At 32.5% G+C, this 27,006-nt stretch overlaps 6 protein-coding genes across 7 annotated transcripts; 3 read left to right on the top strand and 3 right to left on the bottom strand.

Annotated features, from left to right (window-relative positions):
- Positions 1–3,585: 3,585 nt before the first annotated feature.
- LOC108779577 (glutathione-specific gamma-glutamylcyclotransferase 1) lies at positions 3,586–9,106 on the bottom strand. Its single transcript, XM_018547014.1, has 5 exons — positions 9,096–9,106; positions 8,686–8,946; positions 4,749–4,784; positions 4,383–4,651; positions 3,586–4,273 (listed from the first exon to the last, which is right to left on the bottom strand). Exons 2-5 carry the CDS (start codon positions 8,842–8,844, stop codon positions 4,012–4,014), a joined length of 726 nt encoding a protein of 241 aa, XP_018402516.1. The 5' UTR covers positions 8,845–8,946; positions 9,096–9,106; the 3' UTR covers positions 3,586–4,011.
- A 1,202-nt stretch (positions 9,107–10,308) lies between these two features.
- Positions 10,309–12,068, bottom strand: LOC108779576 (hsp70-binding protein 1). The gene is made up of 5 exons (XM_018547013.1): positions 11,993–12,068; positions 11,676–11,913; positions 11,189–11,591; positions 10,601–10,838; positions 10,309–10,519 (listed from the first exon to the last, which is right to left on the bottom strand). The coding sequence occupies exons 1-5, from the start codon at positions 12,034–12,036 to the stop codon at positions 10,309–10,311; spliced, it is 1,134 nt and encodes a 377-aa protein (XP_018402515.1). The 5' UTR covers positions 12,037–12,068.
- A 1,293-nt stretch (positions 12,069–13,361) lies between these two features.
- LOC108779579 (transcription initiation factor TFIID subunit 10) lies at positions 13,362–14,555 on the bottom strand. Its single transcript, XM_018547015.1, has 3 exons — positions 14,302–14,555; positions 14,134–14,198; positions 13,362–13,714 (listed from the first exon to the last, which is right to left on the bottom strand). Exons 1-3 carry the CDS (start codon positions 14,524–14,526, stop codon positions 13,513–13,515), a joined length of 492 nt encoding a protein of 163 aa, XP_018402517.1. The 5' UTR covers positions 14,527–14,555; the 3' UTR covers positions 13,362–13,512.
- A 193-nt stretch (positions 14,556–14,748) lies between these two features.
- Positions 14,749–17,638, top strand: LOC108779575 (histone acetyltransferase KAT2A). Of its 2 annotated transcripts, XM_018547011.1 has the most exons (5): positions 14,749–14,776; positions 14,895–15,863; positions 15,948–16,508; positions 16,588–17,309; positions 17,445–17,638. In XM_018547011.1, exons 2-5 carry the CDS (start codon positions 14,896–14,898, stop codon positions 17,636–17,638), a joined length of 2,445 nt encoding a protein of 814 aa, XP_018402513.1. In that variant the 5' UTR covers positions 14,749–14,776; position 14,895. The 2 variants fall into 2 exon arrangements, with proteins under 2 accessions (XP_018402513.1, XP_018402514.1); XM_018547012.1 differs by lacking the exon at positions 14,749–14,776 and having other exon boundaries at positions 14,880–15,863.
- An 897-nt stretch (positions 17,639–18,535) lies between these two features.
- On the top strand, positions 18,536–21,439 carry LOC108779574 (histone acetyltransferase KAT2A). The gene is made up of 5 exons (XM_018547010.1): positions 18,536–18,564; positions 18,664–19,632; positions 19,706–20,266; positions 20,383–21,107; positions 21,246–21,439. The coding sequence occupies exons 2-5, from the start codon at positions 18,665–18,667 to the stop codon at positions 21,437–21,439; spliced, it is 2,448 nt and encodes an 815-aa protein (XP_018402512.1). The 5' UTR covers positions 18,536–18,564; position 18,664.
- Positions 21,440–23,343: 1,904 nt separating this feature from the next.
- On the top strand, positions 23,344–25,386 carry LOC108779540 (actin, clone 403). Its single transcript, XM_018546969.1, has 4 exons — positions 23,344–23,726; positions 23,820–24,198; positions 24,324–24,559; positions 24,946–25,386. Exons 1-4 carry the CDS (start codon positions 23,601–23,603, stop codon positions 25,333–25,335), a joined length of 1,131 nt encoding a protein of 376 aa, XP_018402471.1. The 5' UTR covers positions 23,344–23,600; the 3' UTR covers positions 25,336–25,386.
- The last annotated feature ends 1,620 nt before the right edge of the window (positions 25,387–27,006 follow it).

The following is a 27,006-nucleotide window of genomic DNA, read 5'->3' as shown; positions in this document are numbered from 1 at the left end:
GCGGTTGACGTTTGCAGGAACTTTTTTGTAATTTTGGGTGAAAATGTAAAGGAAAGGAGAGCAAGAAATTCCTGCTTACACCGTGACGACACGGGCCAAGTCTGGGGATCTTCGTTATTATTTCAGCGAAACGAAGCGTGTACTCCGTACACGCTCGAGTTGGCTCGTGTGCGAGTTGTTAACTTCTTCATGCCGACTATATCCAATTTGTTGCATGCGGCAGCGTCTTCATTCGCTTTTCACAGTAAATATCATTGCAACAAGAGGACAGGCGGCACGGCACGTCGTTACATAAATTTCCATGCGATACCTGCGGCTTTAGGGAAGCAAAAAACGATCGTAGTATACTTTCATTGCGGACGTTAATGACGAATTATTTCGACTCTTATCGGTTGCAAGTATAATTTTATATTATAAAATAACAATATAGGTTTATCATAACAAATTAAAAGATATAGATCGAAAGGCTAACGAACCAAACAATGTTTCTTCAATATTTAAAAGACATTTCTCACATATACGGTTTTACGAGATTTAATATTTAATATTTGTTTAATGTGATCATTTTACTGTGCAAAAATAAAAAATATTTGAAATATTATATAATATATTCATATTTTGTAATTTTCCCAATAATTAACGAGATATTAATTTCTAAAAATGCCCGAATAAACGCATAAAATGTATAAGACTATTTTAAGATATTTTTCAGTGCTCTTTGTGAAATATTTTGAAAATGTTTCTTAAAGAACTTTTAAAGATATCTTAAAGTCGTCTTATGTGTCGATTTTAGACATTTTGTTCATTAGACAACTAAATAAAAATATTGCGAAAATTGCAAAACAGTAAAAGACTTTTCGACTTAGTTTTTTTTATTAAAAATATCACTGTATTATTAGCGGACGTTATATTTAAGAAACACCCTGTATATACAAGCAATACAGAAGTTTATATTTAGGAAGCTTAAATGGAACAGAATAGAATTTCGATTTGATATTTTCTTTTCGCCATAGACTTCTGATTCTCTTTTGAAAGAAAAGTTCAGTGCAACTTTCGTACAATTTGTAAAGAGGTTTTAATCGATTTCTTGGGTCTATTCTTAATGGCAATTACAGGACAGTAGACGCACTGTGCTACCGAGTAACGTTATCCCTGAGATACCTGGCTGGTTCTAACGTCGCGATGCGTGACGGACGCCGGTATATGTCCATTCTGTAAAGACTGTGCGGGTAAGTCGTTATTATTTGTTTGAGACGGCTTGAAATAACTTCAACAGACGGATTTCTCTTTATCGTAAGAAATCGGCATCCATAACTAAAACAGTGTTCGGTCTGACGTAACGGTGAAGAATCGGATTATAGATTGCCGTAACGTTCCCTCGTATAAGAATTAGGTGAATTAAAATCCATTCGAGGAAGGATCGCTGTTGAAATCAAGTACATGGTCGTACGATTTCTACACGTGTTTGATACTTAATATTGAAAAAAAAATCATGTTTTATACATATATACTAGTGCGAAGGGTTATGAGAAATTAAACGTAATTGCTTTGATTATATAGATCCAATACGCTCTGCCGCGAGATTGCTATTTATATTTTCGATTACTCATCGGTGAGAGAAAAAAGACGCGTGAGAAGCGAACGTTGCATAGGTCTCTTTTGCGTTACGAAGACGAGCTGTGTGAGTGTCCTTTTTTTTTCTACAGTGTCGCGCAATAAATGTCTAACGTAAACCCGTTCTAAGCCCGACTCGCGCCTGCGAACGCGTGACTTTGAGATACTCTAGGGACTTAAGTCAAGACCGTGGCGTGTAACTGCATCGCGAATGCGACAATCGGGCTGCGTCCAAAATGTCTTCTTTTTTTTTTGCGAATAGTCCGTTACAATCTTTCAGATAAGAAATGCTAGTACGTTATAAAATATGCACATACGTTACGGCTCTTCTTTTTAAAAAGAGAAAAAGATAGTCTTCCGCTATGCGCTTTTAATTAAGATTAAAAACAAAAATTTTCTGTTATATGTTGTATTATTCGATGTTTTAATTGTTAATTAATTATCACGGATGAAATATTGCACGAACAATCTTCTTCATCAAATTTTACGGTTTACATCAAACGGTTCGCTTTTCCGATTATCAGCAAAACGCGTGGTGTTTTCGATCATTTCGACAACTTAAATCGATTAAATTATGGATATAATATCGCTAATAGAACGATAGGGACGGATACAAATGTTCCGTTATCACACTGCTATCGAGTGTATGTGTGTGTGTATATAGGTGATTTAATCGGTTAATGATACCCTGTATATGTGTATATGTGTGTGTGTTCTCCAGGAAATCTTTTTTCTAAAACTTGAACGTTCGAATTATTACGTAAAATAATGGTAGCTAAAATGCAGCGCAACGTTCCATAGAATGGTCAGTCTAATATTCATGGAGAGTCTAAGCGGCTGGATGAATGACTGTTCCATATTACGAGGTACCGTTTATAAATTTCTCGACGGATTGAATGTATTTTGAAGAATTCAAATAAAATATGTACGCATGAAATTTCCTATCAAATGCCATTCTCATTGGTCAAATAAATGGACGCAAAGGATGTAAAAGTAATACACATATACGTCATTATCTTGTAATTTCGAAATAATGATCAGAGGAAAATTATTTTATGTATTCAAAGAGATAAAAATCGTATGTACATAAAATAATTATATTTAATTGTAAGAAATAATGCCCATATAGGTAACAATTTTACCGATAGCAAAATCACAAATACAAAGTCGCTAGCTTATCGATCGATGGTTAGCAATAATTTCCCTACTTTATCGATATATGTTAAAAACTTTAAGACTTGTACTTTTTATCTTATATATCATAAAGGCCTTCTTTAAATTTCATATTAATTTAAATTATACATATAGTATAAATTACTAATAGTTTGTGTTTACATGTTCATAGAACATGGCATATCTAAAAAATCATTTTTTATATTAAAAAAATATACATATATAGAATAGAGAACAAGGCCTTTTTTATTTTTCGTAGTAATATTTATGTTTCTAAATAGCACATATTGAATATTTAAACATTTAAAGGTTGTACTTGTGTTCTCAAGGAACAATCATAATTATACAATCTACAATGTAGCTATAAACACGTACGTTACTGCAAAAAACATTATTTACCGTCATAAAAATTTTCATATTATTTTAAAGTTGAAATTATAGAATAGCCTCGCCCTGTACCGTATATAAATAATACAAAATACGCAAAATATAGTAATTAAACTAATGAAACAAATTGCAAATTTGCAATATCAGAATATCTTAAAATTAAACATTTAAAAAAGATTTATTGGAAGACAGTCTCCAAAAAATGTTTCATACATAAAATACTTGCAAATACCTTTTCTTTTGTCTTAAGCTTTAGAAATATTTTCGCAATTTTAAAGAAATAATTGTTTTTTTATTATTATCTGTGATTCTATAGTAATAATTATCAATTAAATAAAATAATAGGAGACTTATAATTTCTCTTATATATTAAAAATAATACACACAAAAATACATAAATATAGAGTCGTGTTATAATAAAATTGTACATAGAGGAATTCGATCTAGGTGTCCACCCACGTGTCCAGCACGTTACGCCGGTTACGCGATACAAAATTAACACAGCCGTCTCACAAACGTATACTACACGTATAGTTTCCATAAAGGAGACAGTTATTAGTGAGATCTCGGAAAAATTTGCAAATAGTTGTTTTTTAAATATAGACTCTAGTTCTTTTCTTTACTCTTTTCTTCAAGTAACTATTGTCCCTCTAGTTCAATATTCATTCAATATGAAAGTGTGTAATTGCATTACTAGTTTGTACGTTCGAAAATTTGTACTCAAATTGCACGTTTCTTTAGTAAGAAAATAACTTTCTGTTTCTTTCATTCGTTACCATATTATCATACAGAGATGTGCGATCGAAGTTGCAAAATACAACTGTACGATCCAGTTGATTACATTTTTACACAACGCAAACTCTTGGACGGAATTCGTGCGCTGAACTGGAAAGGGTTCTCCCTGGGTCGCTCGTTAACTTCTTCTGCGGGAACAGCCGATTCCGTGTCCTCATCGAGGTCGACATCGAAATTTTTATTTCCCATCAACGTCACCAAGCACATGTTCTCCTCCTTTATTCGCGAACGTACTAACATTTCCAGTGTAAAGAGATGCTCGTCGTGCGCCTCTGGCAAATAACGGTGCATGAACTCCGCCAAGCTGTCACACCAATACTTATCGTCTTATTATATAAATTATAACGTTATCAAAGTATTAAGTATCAGATAATGATGAACTTAGAACACAGCTTGCATTATGTATCTCTTACCGTAAAAGGTATTCGACGTTATGTCCACTTGGACCAGAACATTCAGTGATTTGGCGCGCTACAGTCTGCAACGATGTCTCGCCGAGCCACTGTTTGTTCTTGTTGGTGGCAATGTAAATTATCACGGGGAATTGCAAGTCTTCATGCTGGCTGTAAAACGTTGCGATAGTTGTCAGGTCGTATCCTCCTAAGGTACATTCGCGGTTTTCTAAATAAGAAAAGTTCTCCGTAATATTCTGAAGTTGGAACGCTCGTCCATAAACTGTAGCCTGCAAGCGAATAAAAAATCTATATTGCACATGACTCTCATAGTTGATAATTTATATTGCATTTGATGAGAAGACGTTTCAATTAAATATCAAGTACCTCTTTGTCCTCGATTAGAGTAGCGACTCGTCCGGGCTGCAACATAAAGGAAATAAATGCAACAATCATCTTATTGAGAGATTAAGATACGAGAGAAATTATTTGTATAAAGAGAATTTTTTAATTTGTGTTTGAGAAAATCTTTTCAATATGAAACGAAATTTGTTTGTAAACTAATTTTTCTAGAGAAATAGACTAGACTAATTATACATGTAAGTACACATAATAATTTAGCTTTATTAAAGGATTATATTATTACATTAAATATGCGTACGTGTGTTTATATTATATGTATGTGTGTGTATAATATAATATTATTGTATACATACTTAATACACATAATATAGACTTATTTGTAAGCAGAAAGTACATATCGCATTGTTGCGAAATGCAAAAAGAATAATCCAAGACACGGAACTTATCTTTCATTGAAGATATCAGTTACTACTGGTTTATAACTGGCTATATATACAATTTCACGTAATTTATACGTAAGTGTAATACAAAACGCATTATATCGCAACATTTATTCTCTCTTTCCAAGAAAGAAAAATGTATATATAAACTTTAAAAAGACTACATGTAGCAAAAAGGGTCATTTTTACTTCAACGTTAAATAACTCGGTGAAAAAAAATCGTACAGAGATCGATAAAAAAGCAAATTAAAGGTAAGGATTCATTCCTTCGAAAGCTGTCAACTCCATTTGTGCACAATTTTTAGTTCGTGCGGTGGAACTTTTCAAACTTCGTAAAAAATTTTGAGGTTTGACGCACTTTTATTTATGTTAGTGTAACTTCATGAAATATCAGTAAGACCGTTTTTTGAAGTACCGGTCTGAAAAGTAGAGATTTCAAGCTTTAAAATACTTTTTTTAAAAATCTCGATACGATGATTTTTGATGAAGTTATTCTGTCTCGAAATTTGTCTATTTTTGCAATGTGGAACAAGTGATCCTTTAATTTTGTTGAGTAGTATATAAGAAAGTTGAGCAGAGACAATTTTAGTGAGATAAATCAAAGAAAAAACAATCTTTAGAGCGTTTTCTCGGCTTATTCTGTCTACGCGAAGCTGGACTGAGGGTTGCTAGTTAAAAATAAAATATTTATTTATAATATTTATTTTTAAATCATTAATTTAAACAGCTACATTTACATATTATAGTAATAAGTTATACATATCAAAAGTAACATTCTTTTATTATTTTTCAGTTAAAAAAAAATAAAGAAAAGAAAGATAAAACATAAACAAAATAAAGAAGGAAGTGACAAAGCGCGTGGGTTTTCTTGTGCGTGTTAAAACAAAGAGAGAGTAAAAATGAATTTCGAGTATTGTTACATCCAACGTAACCGTTGTCATGTTTTAGTGTATAGAAAGTTTTAACGTATTTTTCCCTAAACCTTCTTAATAAACCTTGTTTCTTGCCATTATTTTATTACTTTCACTAATTGCTTTGTTTTCCTTTTTGTCCTTTTATTTTCTTTTCAATTTAATCCTTTTGAAAACCTCTTTTGAATATTCAGTTTTAAGATGTTTTTAGAATTATAGGCAAAAAAGGGGTATATGTCTAATGAACTTATTTTATGTTTCATTTTAATAGACTCTTGAGTCATCGTCACTTTCTACAGTTTTTCCTTATCCCTTTTACGTACATTTTTGGTACTTAAAAATCTCACGTTATTGGTTGGAGCTAATAGAAGACTCTTTTGTCAATAAAAAGATCCTTCTAGCTCAGCTCGAGTTAGTCTAATTTCGTAAGCCATAATCTCGTCATCAACCTTAGCTCGCTAGTCTGTAAGTTTGCTTGTAACACCGTTGAATAAAGCTTGGTCAAAAGACAGTCGTCGAACCTTTTCTCATTATTACAAGTTGCGGCATTTTGCGCTCGTAATAGTATGCTATTTTTATTTTGTGCACGTTATGTTCACATGGTGTCCTCCAAATCTCGATCTTTCCAGCGCAATTTTATCAAAATTACATGTCGATAGACTCTTATCAAATCGAGACAATCACACATAAATTATCAGTGTCGCGAAAAATGTATCGCGTACACTTGGAATTAGGCCAAAACCAAAAAAAGAATATGCGACATACATCGACGAGCGCAATAAAATTCAGGTATTAATAGAATTTTCAAATGACTGAAAATAAAAATCACGTGCAAAATGTATGAAGCACATTTTTATACGTGAAGATATATTATAAATATTTTGGATATATATCGTCCGCGAAATAAATGAATGCAGCAGGACTTGGCATTAAGCTAACGCAATACGCAATAAGCTAAAAACTTTTAAACAAAAAAGATGTAATCGTCGATTTTTACATCCATCTACGATTAAAGCAGCTTTCATTAATTCGTATTATTAATGTTTTTCGAGCCAAATTTGATCAACTCAGTTTAAATTTCCGAAATAAATATATCATGAAAACATAACTTGTTAGTTATATTTTTTGAATATTTTACAACTCTATTTTTTCTTTTTATATATAATTTCTGTTTATATAAGAGCGCTTATACATTTCACGTACAACACATACACATATGTATACATTGATGTAACATATTATATTTTGGGAATAATTCATATTTCCAATTTGTAAATATTATGGCGAATGCAGGACACGCTCTTTTTTCTCTGATTAAGAGAGCATAATTAATTACAAATTCCTATTCATAATTGTGGGATTTTGTTTGCTATTTTATCGTATCGATAGGGTCGTTGCCACGAACGTTTGCTTTATCCAAAGTCCGTACGGCTGTTCCGATCTTTATTATCACGTGAACTGAAGATGCGTATTGTCGCATCAATACACGAGAAGCTGCCATGTGAAATAGTATAAATAATAGTAAAATATTAGAGATATATTATAAAGTTCTAATAGTTTTTTAGATTCATACTAAAAAATCTCTTAACATTCGCAACATAATTTTCGAAATATTTATCGAATATGCGGCGTAAATGTGTATTATATAACAGTACGAATGTATTAACTTTTGCAATTCTTACTATTATATAAGGTTTTAGTTTTTATACAGACATGAATAATAATTGAGACTAAATGCTAATTACAAATGATAATTACAAAAAATTAAATTTTCTTTTAGTGATACGATAACATATTGCGATTTATGTTTCTGCATGATTAATATTCATAAACAAAACATATCTCGACCGATAGTCAATTAAATTAAAATCATTTGTAAGTTTATGGTAGACGTAAGTTACATTTACGTCTCAATCTCTGCTACAATTTTATAAATACATACTTAGAGTATGCAAAAATGTACTATTTATCAGAACGCAAAGAAATGTACTGAAATTAAGAAAACAGACTTTTTCACCCTCTTATGAAGGTACGTATATTATTAATATACGAAAACATAAATATCGTAATTTTGTTATTACATTAAAGTAAAGCCTAATTTTCTTATAATTAGCATTTATATGTTCTAATTATTATTTAAATATGTACAGATATACATATGTATGAAGTTTAAAGCCTTAAAAAGTGTTAACTCAAATGCATATCTCAAAAGTGCACTTTTATTATTTTCGTCAAAATAACATTTGAAATTCTTTTTTTGAAATACATTTATTATTTCGATTATTTATTAAACATGAAATTGTGTTATTTGGTAGCCGCCACGGTTACAGATTTCATTGTTAGAAAAGAAAAAATCAAGCAAGAGATTGTGCAATTAAATGCAGTCTCGAAAAATGATTTGTTTCTTTCAATTTATCGAATACGCAAGTTCCTGAATATGGAAACAGTTTTACGCTAAGAAAAAGATACTTAACAATTTATTTGTGTAAGATAGATTCATTTTACAAATAAATGTTTAAATATTTTTTTCTCAGTGTGATCAGCGATGACAAACGTGACTCGGTGATAATTAAAGTTTAAAGAAAAAAATTGAAGGACAGATTGACTCACCTTTTCTTCCGTTCCACGATGCGTGGTATTGCCTTGCCAGAATCGCCTGCTGAAACCCTTCACGTAGCCGGTCGTGCTTTTCGTATACGCGAAACCAGGATGCCAGCAAAGCGATCCGTATCCGAATACCCAGAGCTCGTTTCCTTGCGTACGATTCATCTTTGTTCTCTTTTATGAAAAAGAAAGTGAGCTGATGACCGAGCTGTGTTTCTTGAGTTTCTTTTTTATTTCTTCCTTTAGTTTTCTCTCGTTTTTATTCCGCTAATATTGAAATGTCAGAGAGTAATACTTTTAAATTAAAAACTTACTATTCCACGATAAGTTTTATTGTCTGTTGTAAAAGAATATCGTACATTGTAATTATCTTTTTACTATGAAATATCTAATTATAAAAGTTTTCTTGTAAATACCTTTAAAATTGAATAATCAATTTCTCTAAAAATTCTTAGGAATTCTTTGAATCTCTTGATAAAAAATCTATTTAAATTCAAATGGTCCCATGTTTTCTTTTCCAGTATACATTTTTTTTAAAGTTGTATTCTAGTTGCAGAAAATTGTCGATATATGTATAGATATAGAATAACTCTTCGCTGGATTTTCATCAGCCGCAACTCCAAATAATCGAATTGATAATAAGTTTATAATTGATAACTTTTAACACAATAATCAATCCTCGACACTAAATTAATTCTCGATCACCGCGCTGATGCATGCGTTTGCGTCTCTGGATCCCTCGCGGATAACTCGCGGTGATTTCAATTTGATAATTCGCAAGACGGTTTCGGCTAACTGACGGGATATTATAACGATGAGATGCTCCTCTTTCGCGTCATTCTGGTTGATCACGTATTTTCTCTATCGTGATGTGCTGGATCCTAAGACCGATTTTGAATCACGTCAATCCAAGTCCATCAGGGAAATCCGTTCCGAGAAGAGCGACGTTTCGGCAACTGTCCCGTGATCTTGAGTAAACGTATGCTCGAGTATTTCTGAGACATTTGGAGGATGTCGAAAGAAAGGCGAATCACCTGAGAAGGTCCGGTGAGAACTGCCGGCTGACTATACTAGCCGGTTAGTATTTGGCGAACTAGACCAGATGCGCGCTGACAGGAGGAAGAGAGAAAGATATCAGAAGAGAATACGGAGCGTATCAGGGAAGACAGAGAAAAGTAGTGGAGTACACGCCAGCAGGAGTCATGGTGGGGATGGATGATGAAACGAACCGCCTGATTGACGCACCGGATGTGCGTGAGCGTTCAGTTGAGCGAATTAATTTGAAGACGCGCCGATTCGTATTACACAAAGTGTCTGTCAGAGACAATTGGTTCATACGCACGTGTTTAAATGTTTAAAATACAGAAGATTACGTGTGACCCAGAACGTGAAAGATTTCGAAAACAAATTTCGTCAGTTGTCCAATTTTGCCGATCGTAGGGCTAAAAACATCGGTTTACGAAATAAAATATTCTCATGATTTGTTTGATGCATGTAATACATAAGAAATAGTTTTATTTGTCAGTTAGAACCTATGCACACTCCTTCAAATTATTGAAAATTATAAGAATCTATGTTAGAATTACAAAACAAGATTTTATTTAAAGGAAAGATTATAATACAAATTCGTTATCTCTCTTGATACGTATCAGATTCCGAAAATACTTTATCTAGAAGTTCGGAACACATGTCAATCTCATCCTGATTTTCCACAGGTTTTAGTTCTGTCAACAGTTGCTCCAAAGTGGATCTTAAACACAATTGTGATCGACGACATTCCTTTAATGCCGGCAAAAAGTTATCGTTTATCATGCCACTGAGCACTCTTAATAGTTGTTCTCTGTAATAAAAGAATACTAGATTTATATCTCAAAAAACTGTTAAACATTGTTATGTTCCTTCGAAATGCCAAATGTATTACCTGACTGTCGGCTGTAAATTCATTCTACCCAATAATCCTGCTGCTTGTTCTATGAATCCCATTTTTATTAAAGTATATTTTATATTGTTTGAATTATTTCTACTGCACAAGCTGGAAAGTAAGAATGCAGATTTTATCTGTAGTTTCTCCACTGGACTCTGCATTGCCCGCAAGAGCACCGAGTAACCATCATTCATATCCATATACTGTAATGATGCTGGATATCCTCTTACTATACCTATATTCAAAACATAATTATGAGATAAAAGAACACAAGCATAGCATGGTAGCACACTGGTCTGCCAGAGGTACCAGATTCGATTCCTGAAGGAACCAAAATATTTATTCTCGTAACTCCTTTTGGAAAAGGCTGGCAACCTCCAGAGAGTATTCTTGCCCACAGAAACACCATTCAATAAAATCCACTGTTCGAAATCGGCGTTAAAAACTGTAAGTCCCATATGCTTGTGATAATTGAATAACCAGCATGCACATCACAAGCATATGAGAGGTATGGCACAGACCAGAGGCTTAACGTAAGAAGAAAAAGATAAAAGACTGAGATTTTTATATCATTCCATTACTTACATGACACTGCATACAGAGCTTTTATCCTGGCCTGTTCTGATGGATCTGTATCAATCATAGATAATAACACAGGAAATACTCCAGTTTCTAATAATTTGTTTTGACAAAACGGATTATTCTGTGCTAATTCAGCGATAATATCAGCTGTCCGCCATCTGATGTTACTATGAGAGGAATTCAAGCATGGTTGAAATATCGAGAAACCTCCAATCTTATAAAAGTCGTTTGCTATATCGATATTATCTACAAAATCTGTCATCCTTTCCAATACACTCTCATATTCCGATGAATCATCATCTACTCGTAGATTGACGACATTAGACAAAATTTGTACAGCTTTCTGCAATTCTTCTATTACGTTTACTGTTAACGATGATAGCGCCTCATTCAAAAATATCTTTTTCTACAAAGTATAAATGTATCTCATTAAATAGAGACAATATACAAACAAATAGTGCATAAATAGGTCTTAAATTAAATTTCGTACTTCTTCGTCCAAAGGATAAACTTGTGGTTTATTTTCCAGATCCTCAGACTGTGCTGCATCCATAGCATATTTGAGTAATCCTTGCAAATTAGTTGGTTGCCTTGGTTGATTTGGTAATGGTTGCGGTGGAATTTGTTCGGCACTATTAGAGGTCGAGGGACCTTCAATGGAAAGCGGTCGCGCAATACTATTTGACTGACCTTGCTTGACATCTTTTTTTGGTCCTTTTTTCTCAGGACTGAGGCAAAAAAGTTTGTTTATATAAAACGCAGGTGGATTAAGTTTGGGTTAATCGCAGTATTAAAAATAATACGTACTTGCTCATTTTGTCGCTGCTCTGTTTAACAAACGATGCGCCCATTAATTGAAAACACTGTTTAGAACCAACCTCTTCGCGAACAATCCTCGACTACTTATTCTGATTCATCGCATATTCACGTGTCTTTTTATGGGATTTTATATTTCTGTATATTCAAGAATTTCCTCATATATATACCGATAAACGAGATGTCGCTGGATGTCGCGTTATAATCATGAATTCATGAGTGTAATGTAAATTGGCAGAGAGAAATATATCGATAGAAATCTAGAGTTGAATGGACATGTTTATTGTCACCGAGGCAACCAACTTTTTTTTATATTTTCCTTCAGGTAAAGAGGAAGTTCAAGCCATTTAAAGTGTCTTCAATCTTTACCTTTTTGGCGCAAGACGTACCTATATAGCGCGTTTAACTTTTAGGTTAGGTGATCCCTGCAGAGCCTCGTATTTTTCTTCCTCTTCTTTACATAATTAAAGAATGACTATGACCAGCCACGATTCCTGTTCCTGTAATCCTGTATGTAGCGGCGAAGTAGATACGACCAATATCGAATTAACGAGAGCAGGGTATCAACCATGTAAATTGTAATTTTTTTTTAGAGCGGAAATGTGAAAAGCGAAAACTTATTATGAATGTATTATGAACATCATACAAAAAATTTTCACTTTCACGTTTCCGCCTTAGGGAAAAGGTCGAAAGAAAAAATGAATACCTAGAGTCTGATCTATTAGCGCCTTTAAAAATATTCCGATCGGCGATCGGTAATACGACACATTTTGTTCCGCAATCTTTTAATTTGTCTCATATTATGATTATGATTTTTTGCAGGATATGCAATTTGTATATTTTTTTTAAAGTAATAATGTATTTTTTAACAATAATTGATCTATCTTATTATTCTGTGCTTTAAATATACATAATTGATAGTTATAAAAAAATTAATCTAAGATATTTTATACATATATTTTTAATTCAAATATATAAGTATAAAAATAGATATCTTTTTTTTAAATAAATGCATATTTATTCAAACATTAAAACATAAATTGATACAGTATGACATAATTTTTATTATATGAAACTTATTTTCCAAATTCTTACAATACTAGCGATGATACAACAACATAATAAAGGATATATATATATCTGTGTCCTTAATATTATAATTACAACGTTAAAACGTTTTAAGAAATTTGTCCTTTTAACTTCGTTCTTAGTTTATTCATTACTTTTTTTTTAAGAACTAAAAAAAATAAAAAGTTAAACTAAGATTAGAGTTATCATTGGTAAATAAGGACATTATTTGTACAATAATATCGTTTTTAATGAACTTCTTTTAAATATATGTTCAAACTGTAATACATATGTGGACATGATTTTTTCCTTTATATAACAATATATTTTTTTTATATGGATGATATTTTGACTCTTGATGACAAATTTGCGCGAAAATGTAGTTACTTATTATTAATCGTACTGATGTAATTTAAATACAACAAATTGCATAGTTTGTTCAATCAAACAAAATAATGTGGTTTCTTCACTATTATTCCATATTCTGCAACTGCTGGTGTCAGATCTTCCATAGTCAAAGTATAACGTCGGTCCTTTCCTTTTGTTTTTGTATTCTGATTAGCACCACGTGTTTTACAGTGCTGCAGTGCATCGTTGGCAATTTCTGAGATAAACTTTTGTGCTGCTAATGATACCAGGCGTACTCTAAAATAACAAATCATATAATAATACATGTAACATTATCTGATAAATTTACTAAATAAATATTACATGTTTAGTTAACAAAACTTTTAACAAACTACAAGATAATTTAACGCTAACTATATGTTTATTTTTTGTATCCTTGATATACACACTCGGGTCTCTTGAACCACATCCATAATTGTTATCATAATTTTCATAAAAATGGACATATTTTAATTAATTTTTTTTTAATTAGTAGAGAATTTATTAAGGAACAAGTCCATAATGTTTAACTATTGATAGAATTAAGGAGCTTTGAGATCCTATAGATCCAAAGCAAAAATTCAAAACGTAAAAAGATCTTGATTTAGCAAATTGTAATGAGATTTATGAAACCCTAGTGTGTATATTAGAATTAAACATATTGCGCTCGTACTTACATCCTAGGATCTATAGCGTTAAAACCAGCCGTATGCAAGTAATGTTCAGTGATGGCATCAGGTACCTAACGTTAACATTGTAGAATAACACAAGCATAATTATAAATTACCCAAGTGCAAATTAATTTTTTTAGAGAAATTTGTATTACAAAGAAAGTGAATAGATACCGTGGGTGTATAATCCTCCAATTGCAACAAGAAATCCGACAACGGTTGTCCCGCAGTCTTGGTTTCCTCGTTATAAATCGGTGGAGTTTCTCTTCCAAAATTCTCTGCCATTTTTCGTGTAATGCGAAGCAGTGATGCGATTTCCAACTTCCAACCACTTCTAACCCGCTTGCAGCAGTTGCAGCCCTCGATGGTAGCGCCATCGGTCCTACTGTGTACATACATACATAACCTAATCTAATCCCGGTTAAGTTTTAAATCAACGATACTAAATTGTGGAAAATGTGGCTACAAAAAAATTACTTATAAATGTTATAATCGATCATTTAATCCCAAATATTATAAAATACTTATTATTTAATACGAAAGCCAAAAATATAATTGAGAATAAAAGCATAATTAACTTTAATCACGCCAAATAGCAACTTATTTTCTTTATGTCATAATTGATTGTAATAGAAATTTATGTAAGTTAGTAAGTATATATATTATTCTATACCTTCAAAAATTATGGTGATTATTGATATGACTAAAGAGTGACTTACATATAACTATAATTCTTAATATATAACAAACATAATTATATTTTTGAGGATGGCATCCGAGGACGTCAATTCTCATACAATATTAAATGCTCCGGAAGAGACTGGACAGTCTGTCACCAATACATCGCAGGAAAGTACTAATAAGGATGCAAACTCAAGTAAACCACAGACTCAAGTAAATCCAACGAGTAATTTGCAAAGAATACATCAACGCAAACAGCAGACATACAGTTGGCCACAAGAAAAGAAATTATTGAAGCTTGCAAATTACAGTGCTTGCCAAACACAGGATTGTAAATGTACAGGCTGGAAAAATGCACAGCCGATTATAAGGACATCAAAGGGTGAAATACAGCAGCCTCTTATAAGTTTTTCCGATCCATGCAAGATGTGTATTCATCCTTTAGAAAACCATATCAAACATTTACCAGTTCAATCTGATGAGGAAATTAATAGATTATTGGGAATGGCTATAGATGCAGATAATATTTTAACATGTACACATAGGGAAGCAGATCCTGATACTAAGAAAGTTTATTTTTATTTATACAAATTATTGAGGAATTGTATCTTGTCTAGGACAAAGCCAGCCATAGAAGGTCCATTGGGACAGCCACCATTCGAAAGACCTAACATGGCAAAAGCAGTAATGAATTTTGTTTTATATAAATTTAGTCATTTACTACCAGCAGATTGGCAAATTATGTGTGATATGGCAAAGATGTTTCTACATTGCTTGAATTTCTGGAATTTTGAAGCACCCAGTGCTAGACAAGCAGCAATTAATGCAGATGAAGCTCCTTCTTACAAAATTAATTATACTCGCTGGCTAGTCTTTTGCCATGTTCCTGCATTTTGTGACTCTTTACCACATCACGATACTCCTTTAGTTTTTGGAAAAACTTTATTGCAAGCCGTGTTCAAACCACTTTGTAGAGAATTAATGAATAAATGTCATAATGAAAGAGACAAAATAACGCCGGAGAAGAGAATTATAGTTTTAACACATTTTCCTAAGTACGTGTGTATATTAAGTCTTTCCTCTTCTTACATTTATTTTTCGTGATTATAATAGAAACTACATGATTCTTTGTATTTAAGGTTTCTTTCGGCACTAGAAGCTGAAATTTATTCTGATAGTTCACCCATGTGGGATCCTGAATTTAAACAAGCACCACCACCTCATGTACAAGCTGCTATAGAATCAAAGGCACAGCAAGTAAGAAAGACAGGAGAATTTGAAAAAGTTATTATTACACCAAACGAGAAAGATAATTATACAACGATAAATATTAGCCCTGGAATAAGAAGATTTCCCGAAAAACGTTTTTATTCCGAAGGGCGACCTGATGCTAAGAAACGGAAAAGTGAAGAAGTTTTTGAAGATTTATCAGAGGAAACTGTTGCTAAAATTGTTGCAACTATTAATGATCCCAATTATATGTATGGGCTTGATGCAGTATTTCCTCCGGATGTTCCACGAGATGAAACTGCTAAAATTGAAGAAAGTAGAAAGATCATAGAATTCCATGTTATTGGAAACAGTCTGACACAGCCTGTATCTAAGCAAACTATGCTTTGGTTGATAGGATTGCATAATGTATTCAGCCATCAATTAGACAGAATGCCGAAAGAATATATATCTCAATTTGTTTTTGATCCGTGAGTATTATCTGAAATTAATAACATGTTAATTTATTGTAGAAATTTATTTAGTAATAAGTCATTGCTTATCACACAGGAAACATAAAACATTGGCCCTGATAAAAGATGGACGTCCAATCGGCGGTATTTGTTTTCGCATGTTTTCTACTCAGGGTTTTACTGAGATTGTATTTTGCGCTGTTACAAGTCATGAGCAAGTAAAAGGCTATGGAACACATTTAATGAACATGCTAAAAGATTATCACATTAAGAACAACATACTGCATTTTCTTACGTTTGCGGATGAATTTGCTATTGGATATTTTAAAAAGCAAGGATTTAGCAAAGATATAAAAGTGTCGAAGCCAATGTATCAAGGATATATCAAAGATTACGAAGGAGCGACATTGATGCACTGTGAACTAAATGCAAAAATAGTATATACTGAATTTACAGCAGTATTAAGGAAACAAAAAGAAATCGTCAAGAAATTAATTTATCAAAGGCAACAGGATATACAAAAGGTTCATCCGGGCTTAACGTGCTTTAAAGATGGCGTGAAAAGTATTCCTGTCGAATCCATTCCAGGAATTCGTGAAACCGGATGGAAGAATTACGCTCAAACAAGAACAAGAGGTGTGGCCAAAGGACCACAAGGTTCTGAACTTATAGATTGCATGGATATGTCAGAGGCTCTTTATAACGCTTTAAACAGTGTTTTGAATAGTGTGAAGAGTCACAGCACAGCTTGGCCATTTCTGGAACCTGTAAACAAAAACGAGGTTCCAGACTACTATGATCATATAAAATATCCAATGGGTGAGAAGATATAATAGAGAAGATATAATACATTTTAAAGCAATTTTTAATAATTAAATATTAAATATAAATTTGAAAAAATAAAAAAAACTTAATATATCAGGAACTAATAATACATGATTTTTTATATTGCAGATCTCAAAACTATGGAAGATCGTTTGAAGTCTAAATACTATGTAACTAGAAGATTGTTTATTGCTGACATGACACGAATTTTTACAAATTGTAGATTGTACAATAGTCTCGAAACTGATTATTATCGTTGCGCTAATGCTCTGGAAAAATACTTTCAAACACGTATGAAAGAGATTGGTCTGTGGGATAAGTAGAATTTTTTGTATCTTATCATATAAAAAAATATCAAAAAATGATAATTGTTTATTATTTGTTCCTCTAATAGCTACTTAGGACAGTTGCTAAAAAGTTGAATCAAAATTTATTCTTTGCTCGTGAAATTTTCGAATTTAAAATTTAATATAAGAAAAATTCAGATTTCACAGAAATTAATTTATATTAAAGAAAACTTAAATCATACATAGCCCCACGAATAAAGATTTAAATCCATTTGACAGAGATTGCAGTCGAATGTGAGAAGAATAATCGACTATGATTGGCCAATTTTTTAAGGTTTTTGAGGCTTACTACTCTGTTTTGTTTGCGGGCTAAAAAATACTTTAAAGCCCATATGACAGCCAGTCATCTTCCGCCATATATTATTACTTCCAAACAACAGAAAACAATTGGCCTTTGCTTGGACATGTGTTATCCTATATCGTTACGTTTCTTGATGCAGCATAATGTAACAGTGGGCGCATTCAGCAGAAAAGAGCGCTACAAGAGCGCTCGCTGTTATTGGTATATTCTTCCAGATTTAAAATTCTGATTGGATGATCTAGAAGAATACACCAATAACAGCGAGCGCTCTCGTAGCGCTCTTTTCTGCTGAATGCGCCCAGTGTGTAGGAGGCATTAGGGAGAACACTTTATATAACCTAACCTAATCTGTCAAACTGTCCTATATATCGATATAATAATAACATTAGAAATTGTAGAGAATCGTAGAGAATGCTCTTTATAACGACATAAAAATTTTGCGGCTATCGTAATTGTTTATTTAAATCTGAATATCATTGTCGAATAGTTGAGTATAAATGTCACTGAGAGCAGAAACGTATAATTAATTCGATTCGTATAAAATTGCGATTTAATTTCCTTGTACTTGTGAAGAAACTTTTTAATGTGTGTATAAATTCACGTAAGTGACCTAAAAAATTATTACGATTATGATACGACTGATTCACACAAATACAACTTGTTCAATCCGTAACATGAATATTATAATGATTTTTTGTAGAATGGCATCCGAGGACATCAATTCTCATACAACCGCTTCTTTGGAAGAGACTGGACAACCTGCCAGCAGTACTCTGCAACAAGAAAGTAATACTAAGGATGCAAATTCAGCTAAGCCGCAGGCTCAAGTAAATCGTACGAGTAATCTGCAAAGGATACATCAACGCAAGCAGCAAACGTACAATTGGCCACAAGAAAAGAAATTGTTGAAGCTTGCAAATTACAGTGCTTGTCAAACAGAGGAATGCAAATGTACAGGCTGGAAAAATGCACAGCCACTTATAAAATCACCAAAGGGCGAGATACAGCAGCCTGTTATAAATTTTTTTGACACATGCAAGATATGTACTCATCCCTTGGAAAATCATATCAAACATTTACCGGTTCAGTCTGATGAGGAAATCAATCGATTATTGGGAATGGCTATTGATGCTGACAATATTTTTGCATGTACACACAGAGAAGTAGATTCTGATACTAAGAAAGTATATATTTATTTGTACAAATTATTGAGAAACTGTATCTTGTCTATGACAAAGCCAACTGTAGAAGGCCCATTAGGGCAACCACCCTTTGAAAGACCTAACATAGCGAAAGCAGTAATGAATTTTGTTTTGTATAAATTTAGTCATTTGCCATCGAGAGAATGGCAGATTATGTACGACATGGCAAAGATGCTTTTACACTGCCTGAATTTTTGGAATTTTGAAGCACCCAGTGCCAGACGGTTAACAATCAATATAGATGAAGCTCCTGCTTATAAAATTAATTATACCCGCTGGCTCGTTTTTTGTCATGTGCCTGCATTTTGTGACTCCTTGCCACATTACGACACTCCTTTGGTTTTTGGAAAAACCCTGTTACAAGCCGTGTTTAGATCAGTTTGCAGACAGTTAATGGATAAGTGTAATAATGAAAGAGATAAAATTGCACCCGAGAAAAGAGTTTTAGTTTTAACACATTTTCCTAAGTATGTTCTACATTTCTTTTTCATTTCTTATATACATAACTTGTAAATATCAATTTATCATATTTTATTCAAGGTTTTTATCATCGTTAGAAGTGGAAATTTATTCCGACAATTCTCCAATTTGGGATCCTGAATTTAAACAAATTCCACCTTCTCACTTTCAAACTGCCTTGGAATCAAAAGCTCATCAAGCAAGAAAAACGGGAGAATTTGAAAAAGTTACTGTCACTCCAAATGAAAAAGACAATTTTACAACAATAAATATTAGTCCTGGAATTAAAAAGATCCAGGAGAAACGTCCTAATGCCGAGGGACGTCTTGAGGCAAAAAGGCGAAAAAATGAAGAAACTTTCGAGGATCTACCAGATGAGACCATTGCCGAAATTGTTGCATCTATTAATGACACTAATTATATGTCTGGTTCTGACGCAGTATTTCCACCAAACGTGCCACGAGACGAAACTGCTAAAATAGAAGAAAGTAAAAAGATAATAGAATTTCATGTAGTCGGAAATAGCCTGACACGGCCAGTGTCTAAGCAAACTATGCTTTGGCTAATAGGGCTGCAAGATATATTCAGTCATCAATTACCAAAAACACCCAAAGAATACATTACTCAACTTGTTTTTGATCCGTGAGTAACGATAATTTAGTATACTATAATATTACTATAATTTTATGATACTTATAATTTAAATATTTTTACGTACGAATGTATTCATTATAGTATTCTTTGTCTCCCCCCTACAGAAAGCATAAAACATTAGCTTTGATAAAGGATGGTAGTCCGATTGGTGGGATTTGCTTTTGTATGTTTCCAAGTCAAGGGTTCACCGAAATAGTGTTTTGCGCTGTTACGAGCCATGAGCAAGTAAAAGGCTATGGAACGCACTTAATGAACATGTTGAAAGATTATCATATTAAAAACAACATACTGCATTTTCTTACATTCGCTGATGATTTTGCTATTGGATATTTTAAGAAACAGGGATTTAGCAAAGATATAAAACTGCCGAAGTCGGTGCACCAGGGGTACATTAAATATTACGTGGGAGCGACATTAATGCATTGTGAGCTAAATCCAAAAATTGTATATACTGAATTTACGGCAGTTATTAGGAAACAGAAGGAAATAGTGAAAAAGCTGATTCACCAGAGACAACAAGAAATACAGAAAGTGCATCCTGGCTTAACGTGTTTTAAGGAAGGTTTAAGGGGAATCCCCATCGAGTGTATTCCAGGGATTCATGAAACTGGATGGAAAAGTTGTTCTCAAACTAGAACAAGAGGTGTGGCGAAAGGAATGCAAGGTCCAGAATCAATGGACACAAATTTAGAGGTTCCAGATTCTTTATGTAATACATTAAATGGTGTTCTGAATAGTGTGAAAAAACACAGCACAGCGTGGCCTTTTTTGAAACCTGTAGATAAAAATGATGTACCAGATTATTACGACCATATAAAATATCCTATGGGTGAGTTTTAAAAGTGTCCATATATTTTACTGTTTAAAATCTTATATAGTGCAAATAATTACGTAGTCTCATTATTTGAAAGTAGTTAATTGAATACAAGAAACTCCATTTTGTAACAAAATGCATTTATTCGTATAGATCTCAAGACGATGCATGATCGCTTGAATTCGGGATACTATGTAATAAAGAGATTGTTTATAGCAGACATGTTACGGATTTTCAGTAACTGTAGATTGTATAATAGTCCTAATACTGAATATTACCGTTGTGCCAATGCTTTGGAAAAATACTTTCAAACACGTATGAAAGAAGTCGGACTCTGGGATAAGTAAAACTTTTAAGACTGTTATAATGATAATGTTGGCAATTGATACTTTCTAATTTATTCTTATTACAAAATATTATTGCTTTATAAAGAAAGTCCATATCTTGGAATACTGCTTTTTGTGCAGTATTTGTATATAAAATTTAATATATGTATATAATATGCGTGGAAGTGCATGTCAGAATAATTAAAAAGAAAACAAAAGAAATTTTTGTTTCCATAGTATATGTGTCCTCTGATTATTTCTTTCTTTATATTCTTTAAAATGTGTTTACATCATGTTTATTATATTTATTTTACTTAATATCTTCGAATATATATATATATATATATATTGTATATATATTCTGACATGCATTTTGCACGTTACTGACATGCGTGCGCGCGCGCGTATGTTTGTGCGTGTGTGTATATGCATGTAGCTATAAAAAAGGTATTGCTTGTCTAATCATAATCACATATTTTAAAATAATGATTGCGCGAATTGTTTATATGTGGCCTTTTTATTATATTACATTTATATAGCATTATAATATTAAAATATCAAAAGTGGTTTATGCAAAAACTTCAGACTGAACTGGATACTTAATTTCACAGCCTAATTAATATCATTAGTCGAGCAGTTAATTAGGGAGCGAAATACAGCAATTATATATAAAGATCGCTCTAGTGGGCGATCAGTCTATGGAACAGTGATTCTCTGTAATGCACATTGGTTTGTAAAGTATTCTTAAAGTAATAAAGCTTGTTATCTAGAAATTATGTGAATGAGAATAACAGCAGTCACAAATTTGCGTTATATGTGAATATAAAAATTGATATATGATATATATATATATCCAATATTATAAATTGATAGTGTAAATGGATTGATTGAAATTATATAAAATAGTAAAAATTGCTAACAAAACTATTGAAGGGCCAATATAATTATACCATATTCTTATAAAAATATGTAACATTGTTTGTTAAATGTATTTCATGAAACCACGAGCACATTGATTATCTATTTTTAAAAAATGCACACATTTATAGGAGACACAATTTAGAACAATTAAACTTTTTAGCCCGTTAATTTTATGAGCTTCCCTTGCTTCCTTCATTTTTTGTTTAATTTTGTCAATCTATGACATATATGGAGAGAACTTATTGAACGAATAATAGTTATGTTCTATGATTGAATCATTGAATCTTGTTAGTTCGATTCATTTTACTTGCTGTGTAGAAATCTATTTTTAAATAGATTTCAGTGATAAAAGTTATTTTATTTTTAAATAAAATTTATTTGCTTGGAAAATTTTTGCAAATGAAATTCATTACATTCCTCGTGTTATGCCTAAAAAGATTGCAGTTTAGTGTAAATTTGCAGGGAAATTAATGCGGCTGCAGGAACGCAGAAAAATTTATGCTCTAATTACTGCGAGAACTTCACGCATTTATTGAGGATAATACTATAAATAGTAGCTGCCAGTTATAATTGGCATGTATTAAAGAGCAATTAAGTCTTTTATTTAAAATATATACATGTTTCTTTGTAAAAAGTAAAAAAAATGTACGAAAGGAATGTTATATATTGAATTTTATTTTACATAATATATATGTAGTGATAACAAATCACAATTGTAATCTTCGTATATATTCTATTATACTATACTTCTAAGTGAAACATATCGTTAAATATATTTTTATTTGTATCATTTATGCGCACGTTATTTTTAATGTTAAACTATATTATATAACTATGTTAAAAGCTATATATATTTACAAATTATATTTTCGTTATTGATACATTCACTGTAATTTACGACTTTATAAACAAATTTCAAAATCAGTCCACTTGTAATCTTTTTTTTAATAATAAGCGAATATGTTCTTTCTGTATCTATTAATGTAAAGGAAACTGGTAGTGTTAAGCTTATTTAAAATGTTATTCATTTCTGGTCGTCACATAAAAAGAGACAGATGTGTGCGTGGATTTGTGGGTGGAAGGTGGGGAGCTCATATAAAGCAACTCTTCTAGGAAGAAACGCAATGCTTCAGAAGCTAATGTTACGCGAGAACGTTGTATCATCTAGTCTCTCAGTTGTCCTATTTATTAACTTGTTATACAAACAATTCGTATTCTGCTTTGATATATTGCTGTAAAGTCATTTGTTAAATATTTTAAAATGTGTGACGACGATGTAGCCGCGTTGGTAATTGACAATGGATCTGGAATGTGCAAAGCTGGATTTGCAGGGGATGACGCTCCTCGAGCTGTATTTCCTTCTATTGTTGGAAGACCCCGATATCAGGTACAAAAAATATAGATTTCTGATGAGTTATACAAATTTGTACATATTGTAATCATGAGTAATTAAACATATTGTAATCATGAGTATTTTTAGGGAATTATGGTCGGTATGGGACAAAAAGACAGTTACGTAGGCGACGAAGCTCAGAGTAAACGGGGAGTTCTCACTGTAAAATATCCTATAGAGCACGGTGTCGTTACTAATTGGGACGACATGGAGAAAATCTGGCATCATACATTCTATAATGAATTAAGAGTCGCACCAGAGGAGCATCCCGTTTTGTTGACTGAGGCTCCCCTAAATCCCAAGGCCAATCGCGAGAAAATGACACAGATCATGTTTGAAACCTTCAACACTCCGGCTATGTACGTTGCCATTCAAGCCGTTCTGTCTTTATATGCGTCAGGACGTACGACTGGCATAGTGTTGGACAGTGGCGATGGAGTGTCTCATACAGTACCGATTTACGAAGGTATTCCTTTCTACTGATCGCTTCAATTTCTCATGGTATAGTCATTAATGCTGTGCGATTTAAAAAGAATATCAATTTTTATGTGACGCGCTTAATGTTTCAATAATTTTTTTCTTTTTCTTCAGGATACGCTTTACCTCATGCGATTTTACGCTTGGATCTGGCCGGTCGCGACTTGACAGATTACTTGATGAAAATTCTGACCGAAAGAGGCTACACCTTTACAACTACCGCTGAACGTGAAATCGTACGTGACATCAAGGAGAAGTTGTGCTACGTTGCCCCAAATTTTGAGTGTGAATTAGAAGATTTGGAGTCTTCAAACAATATAGAAAAGAGCTACGAATTACCGGACGGCCAGGTAATGAGTCACTTGACTCATTTTATGAATGCGATGTTCTCGTGTAATCAATACAAAGATTTTTCAATAGCGACTAGATCTTTCATTAAGAGAGAAATTACGTTTAAAAAAAGTCTAACCGAGAAAAAACCGGAAATTTTGTTACTAATTTATTATAAAGCTAATTTTAATTTAAGATGTCTTAAAAATAACGTCTTAAATTATAGATACAAAGAAATATGTAATAGATAGTTGTAATATGAATGTAATGAACATGACGATAATAGGAGTATACGCTCATTAGCATTAATCGCGCGTATTTGCGTCGAGTAAGTGTTAACTCGTCATGGGTTGGCTAGCCACGCGGTCAGTGGACGAAGAAGTAACGGATAACGGTTTGATTCCAGGTCATAACAATCGGTAGCGAGCGCTTCCGTTGCCCGGAAGCAATGTTTCGGCCAAATCTCTTGGGTATGGAATCTTGCGGCATACACGAGACGACGTATAATTCGATCATGAAGTGCGACGTTGATATTCGCAAGGATTTGTACGCCAATTTGGTGCTTTCGGGCGGCACTACCATGTATCCAGGTATTGCCGATCGGATGCAGATGGAGATAGCGAAGCTCGCACCGCCCACCATGAAGATCAAAGTAATCGCGCCTCCTGAAAGAAAATATTCGGTGTGGATCGGTGGCTCGATCCTCGCCAGTCTCAGTACGTTTCAGCAGATGTGGATTTCTAGGCAGGAGTATGACGAGCTAGGACCATTTATCGTACATAGAAAGTGCTTTTGAGATGCCATCATCCAGAATAATTTTCAACCGTCTTTAGTGAATCTTAGTACGCACACAAGATAACTGAAATGATATTTAATTGTTTTTCCTCTGAATAATTTATTATTTCCTAAATAATAATTTTCTTCTTACATATTATCTTACTCTTCACCCTTCTTAAAAAATAATGTTTATTTATCGATAATTTTCTTACCTCTTGATAAAAGATATCTAGAGTATAAATCCATAGTAAGTGTTGTCTACATCTCATCATCATTGATTTTCGTTTCATTACATCCGCACGTGCAAGATGAATGAAAATCTTAATTAGGGAATTTGTGTACATTGAACAGAGCCATTGATTCAATGTCCTTTTTTTATTTCTAAAATGTACTCGATGTTATATTACATAGTAGGACGTTTAAGGCGAATGTGACATTGGAGAGCCTAGTTCTCCCTACGTCCTCCTTAGAAACTTTCATACAACTTTTCACACACACAGTATATCTGTTGACGTAACAAATTCTCTCTGTTGACGCATATACATTAGAAAATAATAATTTATGTATTCTTTTTCTCATAAAGCGTATATATATGTCGTATATATTTATAGATGTACTAAGAACTCAATTTCTTCAGCAACTCCACAGAAGTTGTCACTAAAAAAGTTGTCATTTGTAAGATATTGATAATTACATTCGTAGTATCATAGCATCAAATGCTATTTTGTTCATGAAATTCTATTAGTTTTCATGGACGGTTAATGTATTATTTTACAGAAGATATACAAAAGTTTTTTTATTTCGAGAGAGACTTAAGTTGCATTGATTTCACTTTGGGTGGCATTGCTGAGATCAGGTAAGGTTACTTTGAATTTTCGCACTAAAAATTCATTTTTACGTAAAAATGAAAATAAGAGGTGCAACTTCCAATAGCTTTAATCTTGACAACTGTTATCCAGTTCGTAATCCTGAGCAACATTTAAGAGGTTTTAGTCATCAGTCAGACACCTTGGATAATACTAATGCTAATGCTATTGTAACTTTCAAGCCTTATAACTCATAAAGTACTTAATGAAAAAATAGTTAATTATAGTGTTATAAAAAAACTCTCGAGAGATAAGCTATAATATATAATGAAAAATGAGGGCAGGGATTTCATTTAAAATATTTAAAATGATCTTGTCCTGACCTTGAAAACGCTACCAAGGTCAATTCAATGATACCATTTTATACTATGCACTCCCTTGAAGTAAAAAAAACTTTTGTCTGAAACATTTTTCGATGTTTCAGAAATATTTGAATGGATCCTTTAAAACGGGACATCTTATATTACATCTTAAAAATAAAACGTAAAAAACCTATCTCTAAGAGAATATATACAATTCATTTTCATTCATTCAACATAAATTATTATGGACAAACATCATAAAAAATTATTAATAATCGGCAGATTGAATAATGTGCTGGCATCTGCTCAAATTATTATTTACGTCAACCCATTACATTCGTAAGACTACGTTTCTTCACAAATAAAATCAGAATTATCACAAATTATCCCGGATAGAATGTGTATGTACATATATATATATATACCGACACACACATATATATAATATATATTTATATGTAATAATTATATATATAAATATATATATATAATATATATATATATTAATATATTATATTAATT

Source organism: Cyphomyrmex costatus, unplaced genomic scaffold (genome assembly GCF_001594065.2).
Source record: "Cyphomyrmex costatus isolate MS0001 unplaced genomic scaffold, Ccosl1.0 scaffold60, whole genome shotgun sequence".
Taxonomy (NCBI): domain Eukaryota; kingdom Metazoa; phylum Arthropoda; class Insecta; order Hymenoptera; family Formicidae; genus Cyphomyrmex; species Cyphomyrmex costatus.
The sequence above is the reverse complement of the archived record's forward strand: the minus strand, read 5'-3'. Positions and strand labels throughout refer to the sequence as shown.

Excerpts from the sequence above, each read along its gene's own strand:
- LOC108779577 (XM_018547014.1), bottom strand. The coding sequence starts at position 8,844 with ATGAATCGTACGCAAGGAAACGAGCTCTGGGTATTCGGATACGGATCG. Across the intron at positions 4,785-8,685 it reads ATCGTGGAACGGAAGAAAAG|CCCGGACGAGTCGCTACTCT; the intron begins GTGAGTCAATCT and ends TTTATGTTGCAG. Across the intron at positions 4,274-4,382 it reads AACGTCGAATACCTTTTACG|CTTGGCGGAGTTCATGCACC; the intron begins GTAAGAGATACA and ends TTGGTGTGACAG.
- LOC108779576 (XM_018547013.1), bottom strand. The coding sequence starts at position 12,036 with ATGGGCGCATCGTTTGTTAAACAGAGCAGCGACAAAATGAGCAA. Across the intron at positions 11,914-11,992 it reads AGCAGCGACAAAATGAGCAA|TCCTGAGAAAAAAGGACCAA; the intron begins GTACGTATTATT and ends TTTTTGCCTCAG. Across the intron at positions 10,520-10,600 it reads AATTTACAGCCGACAGTCAG|AGAACAACTATTAAGAGTGC; the intron begins GTAATACATTTG and ends CTTTTATTACAG.
- LOC108779579 (XM_018547015.1), bottom strand. The coding sequence starts at position 14,526 with ATGTATGTACACAGTAGGACCGATGGCGCTACCATCGAGGGCTGCAAC. Across the intron at positions 14,199-14,301 it reads TGGAGGATTATACACCCACG|GTACCTGATGCCATCACTGA; the intron begins GTATCTATTCAC and ends TGTTAACGTTAG. Across the intron at positions 13,715-14,133 it reads AACGCTATAGATCCTAGGAT|AGTACGCCTGGTATCATTAG; the intron begins GTAAGTACGAGC and ends TTGTTATTTTAG.
- LOC108779575 (XM_018547011.1), top strand. The coding sequence starts at position 14,896 with ATGGCATCCGAGGACGTCAATTCTCATACAATATTAAATGCTCCGGAA. Across the intron at positions 16,509-16,587 it reads TCTCAATTTGTTTTTGATCC|GAAACATAAAACATTGGCCC; the intron begins GTGAGTATTATC and ends CTTATCACACAG. Across the intron at positions 17,310-17,444 it reads TCATATAAAATATCCAATGG|ATCTCAAAACTATGGAAGAT; the intron begins GTGAGAAGATAT and ends TTTATATTGCAG.
- LOC108779574 (XM_018547010.1), top strand. The coding sequence starts at position 18,665 with ATGGCATCCGAGGACATCAATTCTCATACAACCGCTTCTTTGGAAGAG. Across the intron at positions 19,633-19,705 it reads GTTTTAACACATTTTCCTAA|GTTTTTATCATCGTTAGAAG; the intron begins GTATGTTCTACA and ends ATTTTATTCAAG. Across the intron at positions 20,267-20,382 it reads ACTCAACTTGTTTTTGATCC|AAAGCATAAAACATTAGCTT; the intron begins GTGAGTAACGAT and ends TCCCCCCTACAG.
- LOC108779540 (XM_018546969.1), top strand. The coding sequence starts at position 23,601 with ATGTGTGACGACGATGTAGCCGCGTTGGTAATTGACAATGGATCTGGA. Across the intron at positions 24,199-24,323 it reads TACAGTACCGATTTACGAAG|GATACGCTTTACCTCATGCG; the intron begins GTATTCCTTTCT and ends CTTTTTCTTCAG. Across the intron at positions 24,560-24,945 it reads ACGAATTACCGGACGGCCAG|GTCATAACAATCGGTAGCGA; the intron begins GTAATGAGTCAC and ends GTTTGATTCCAG.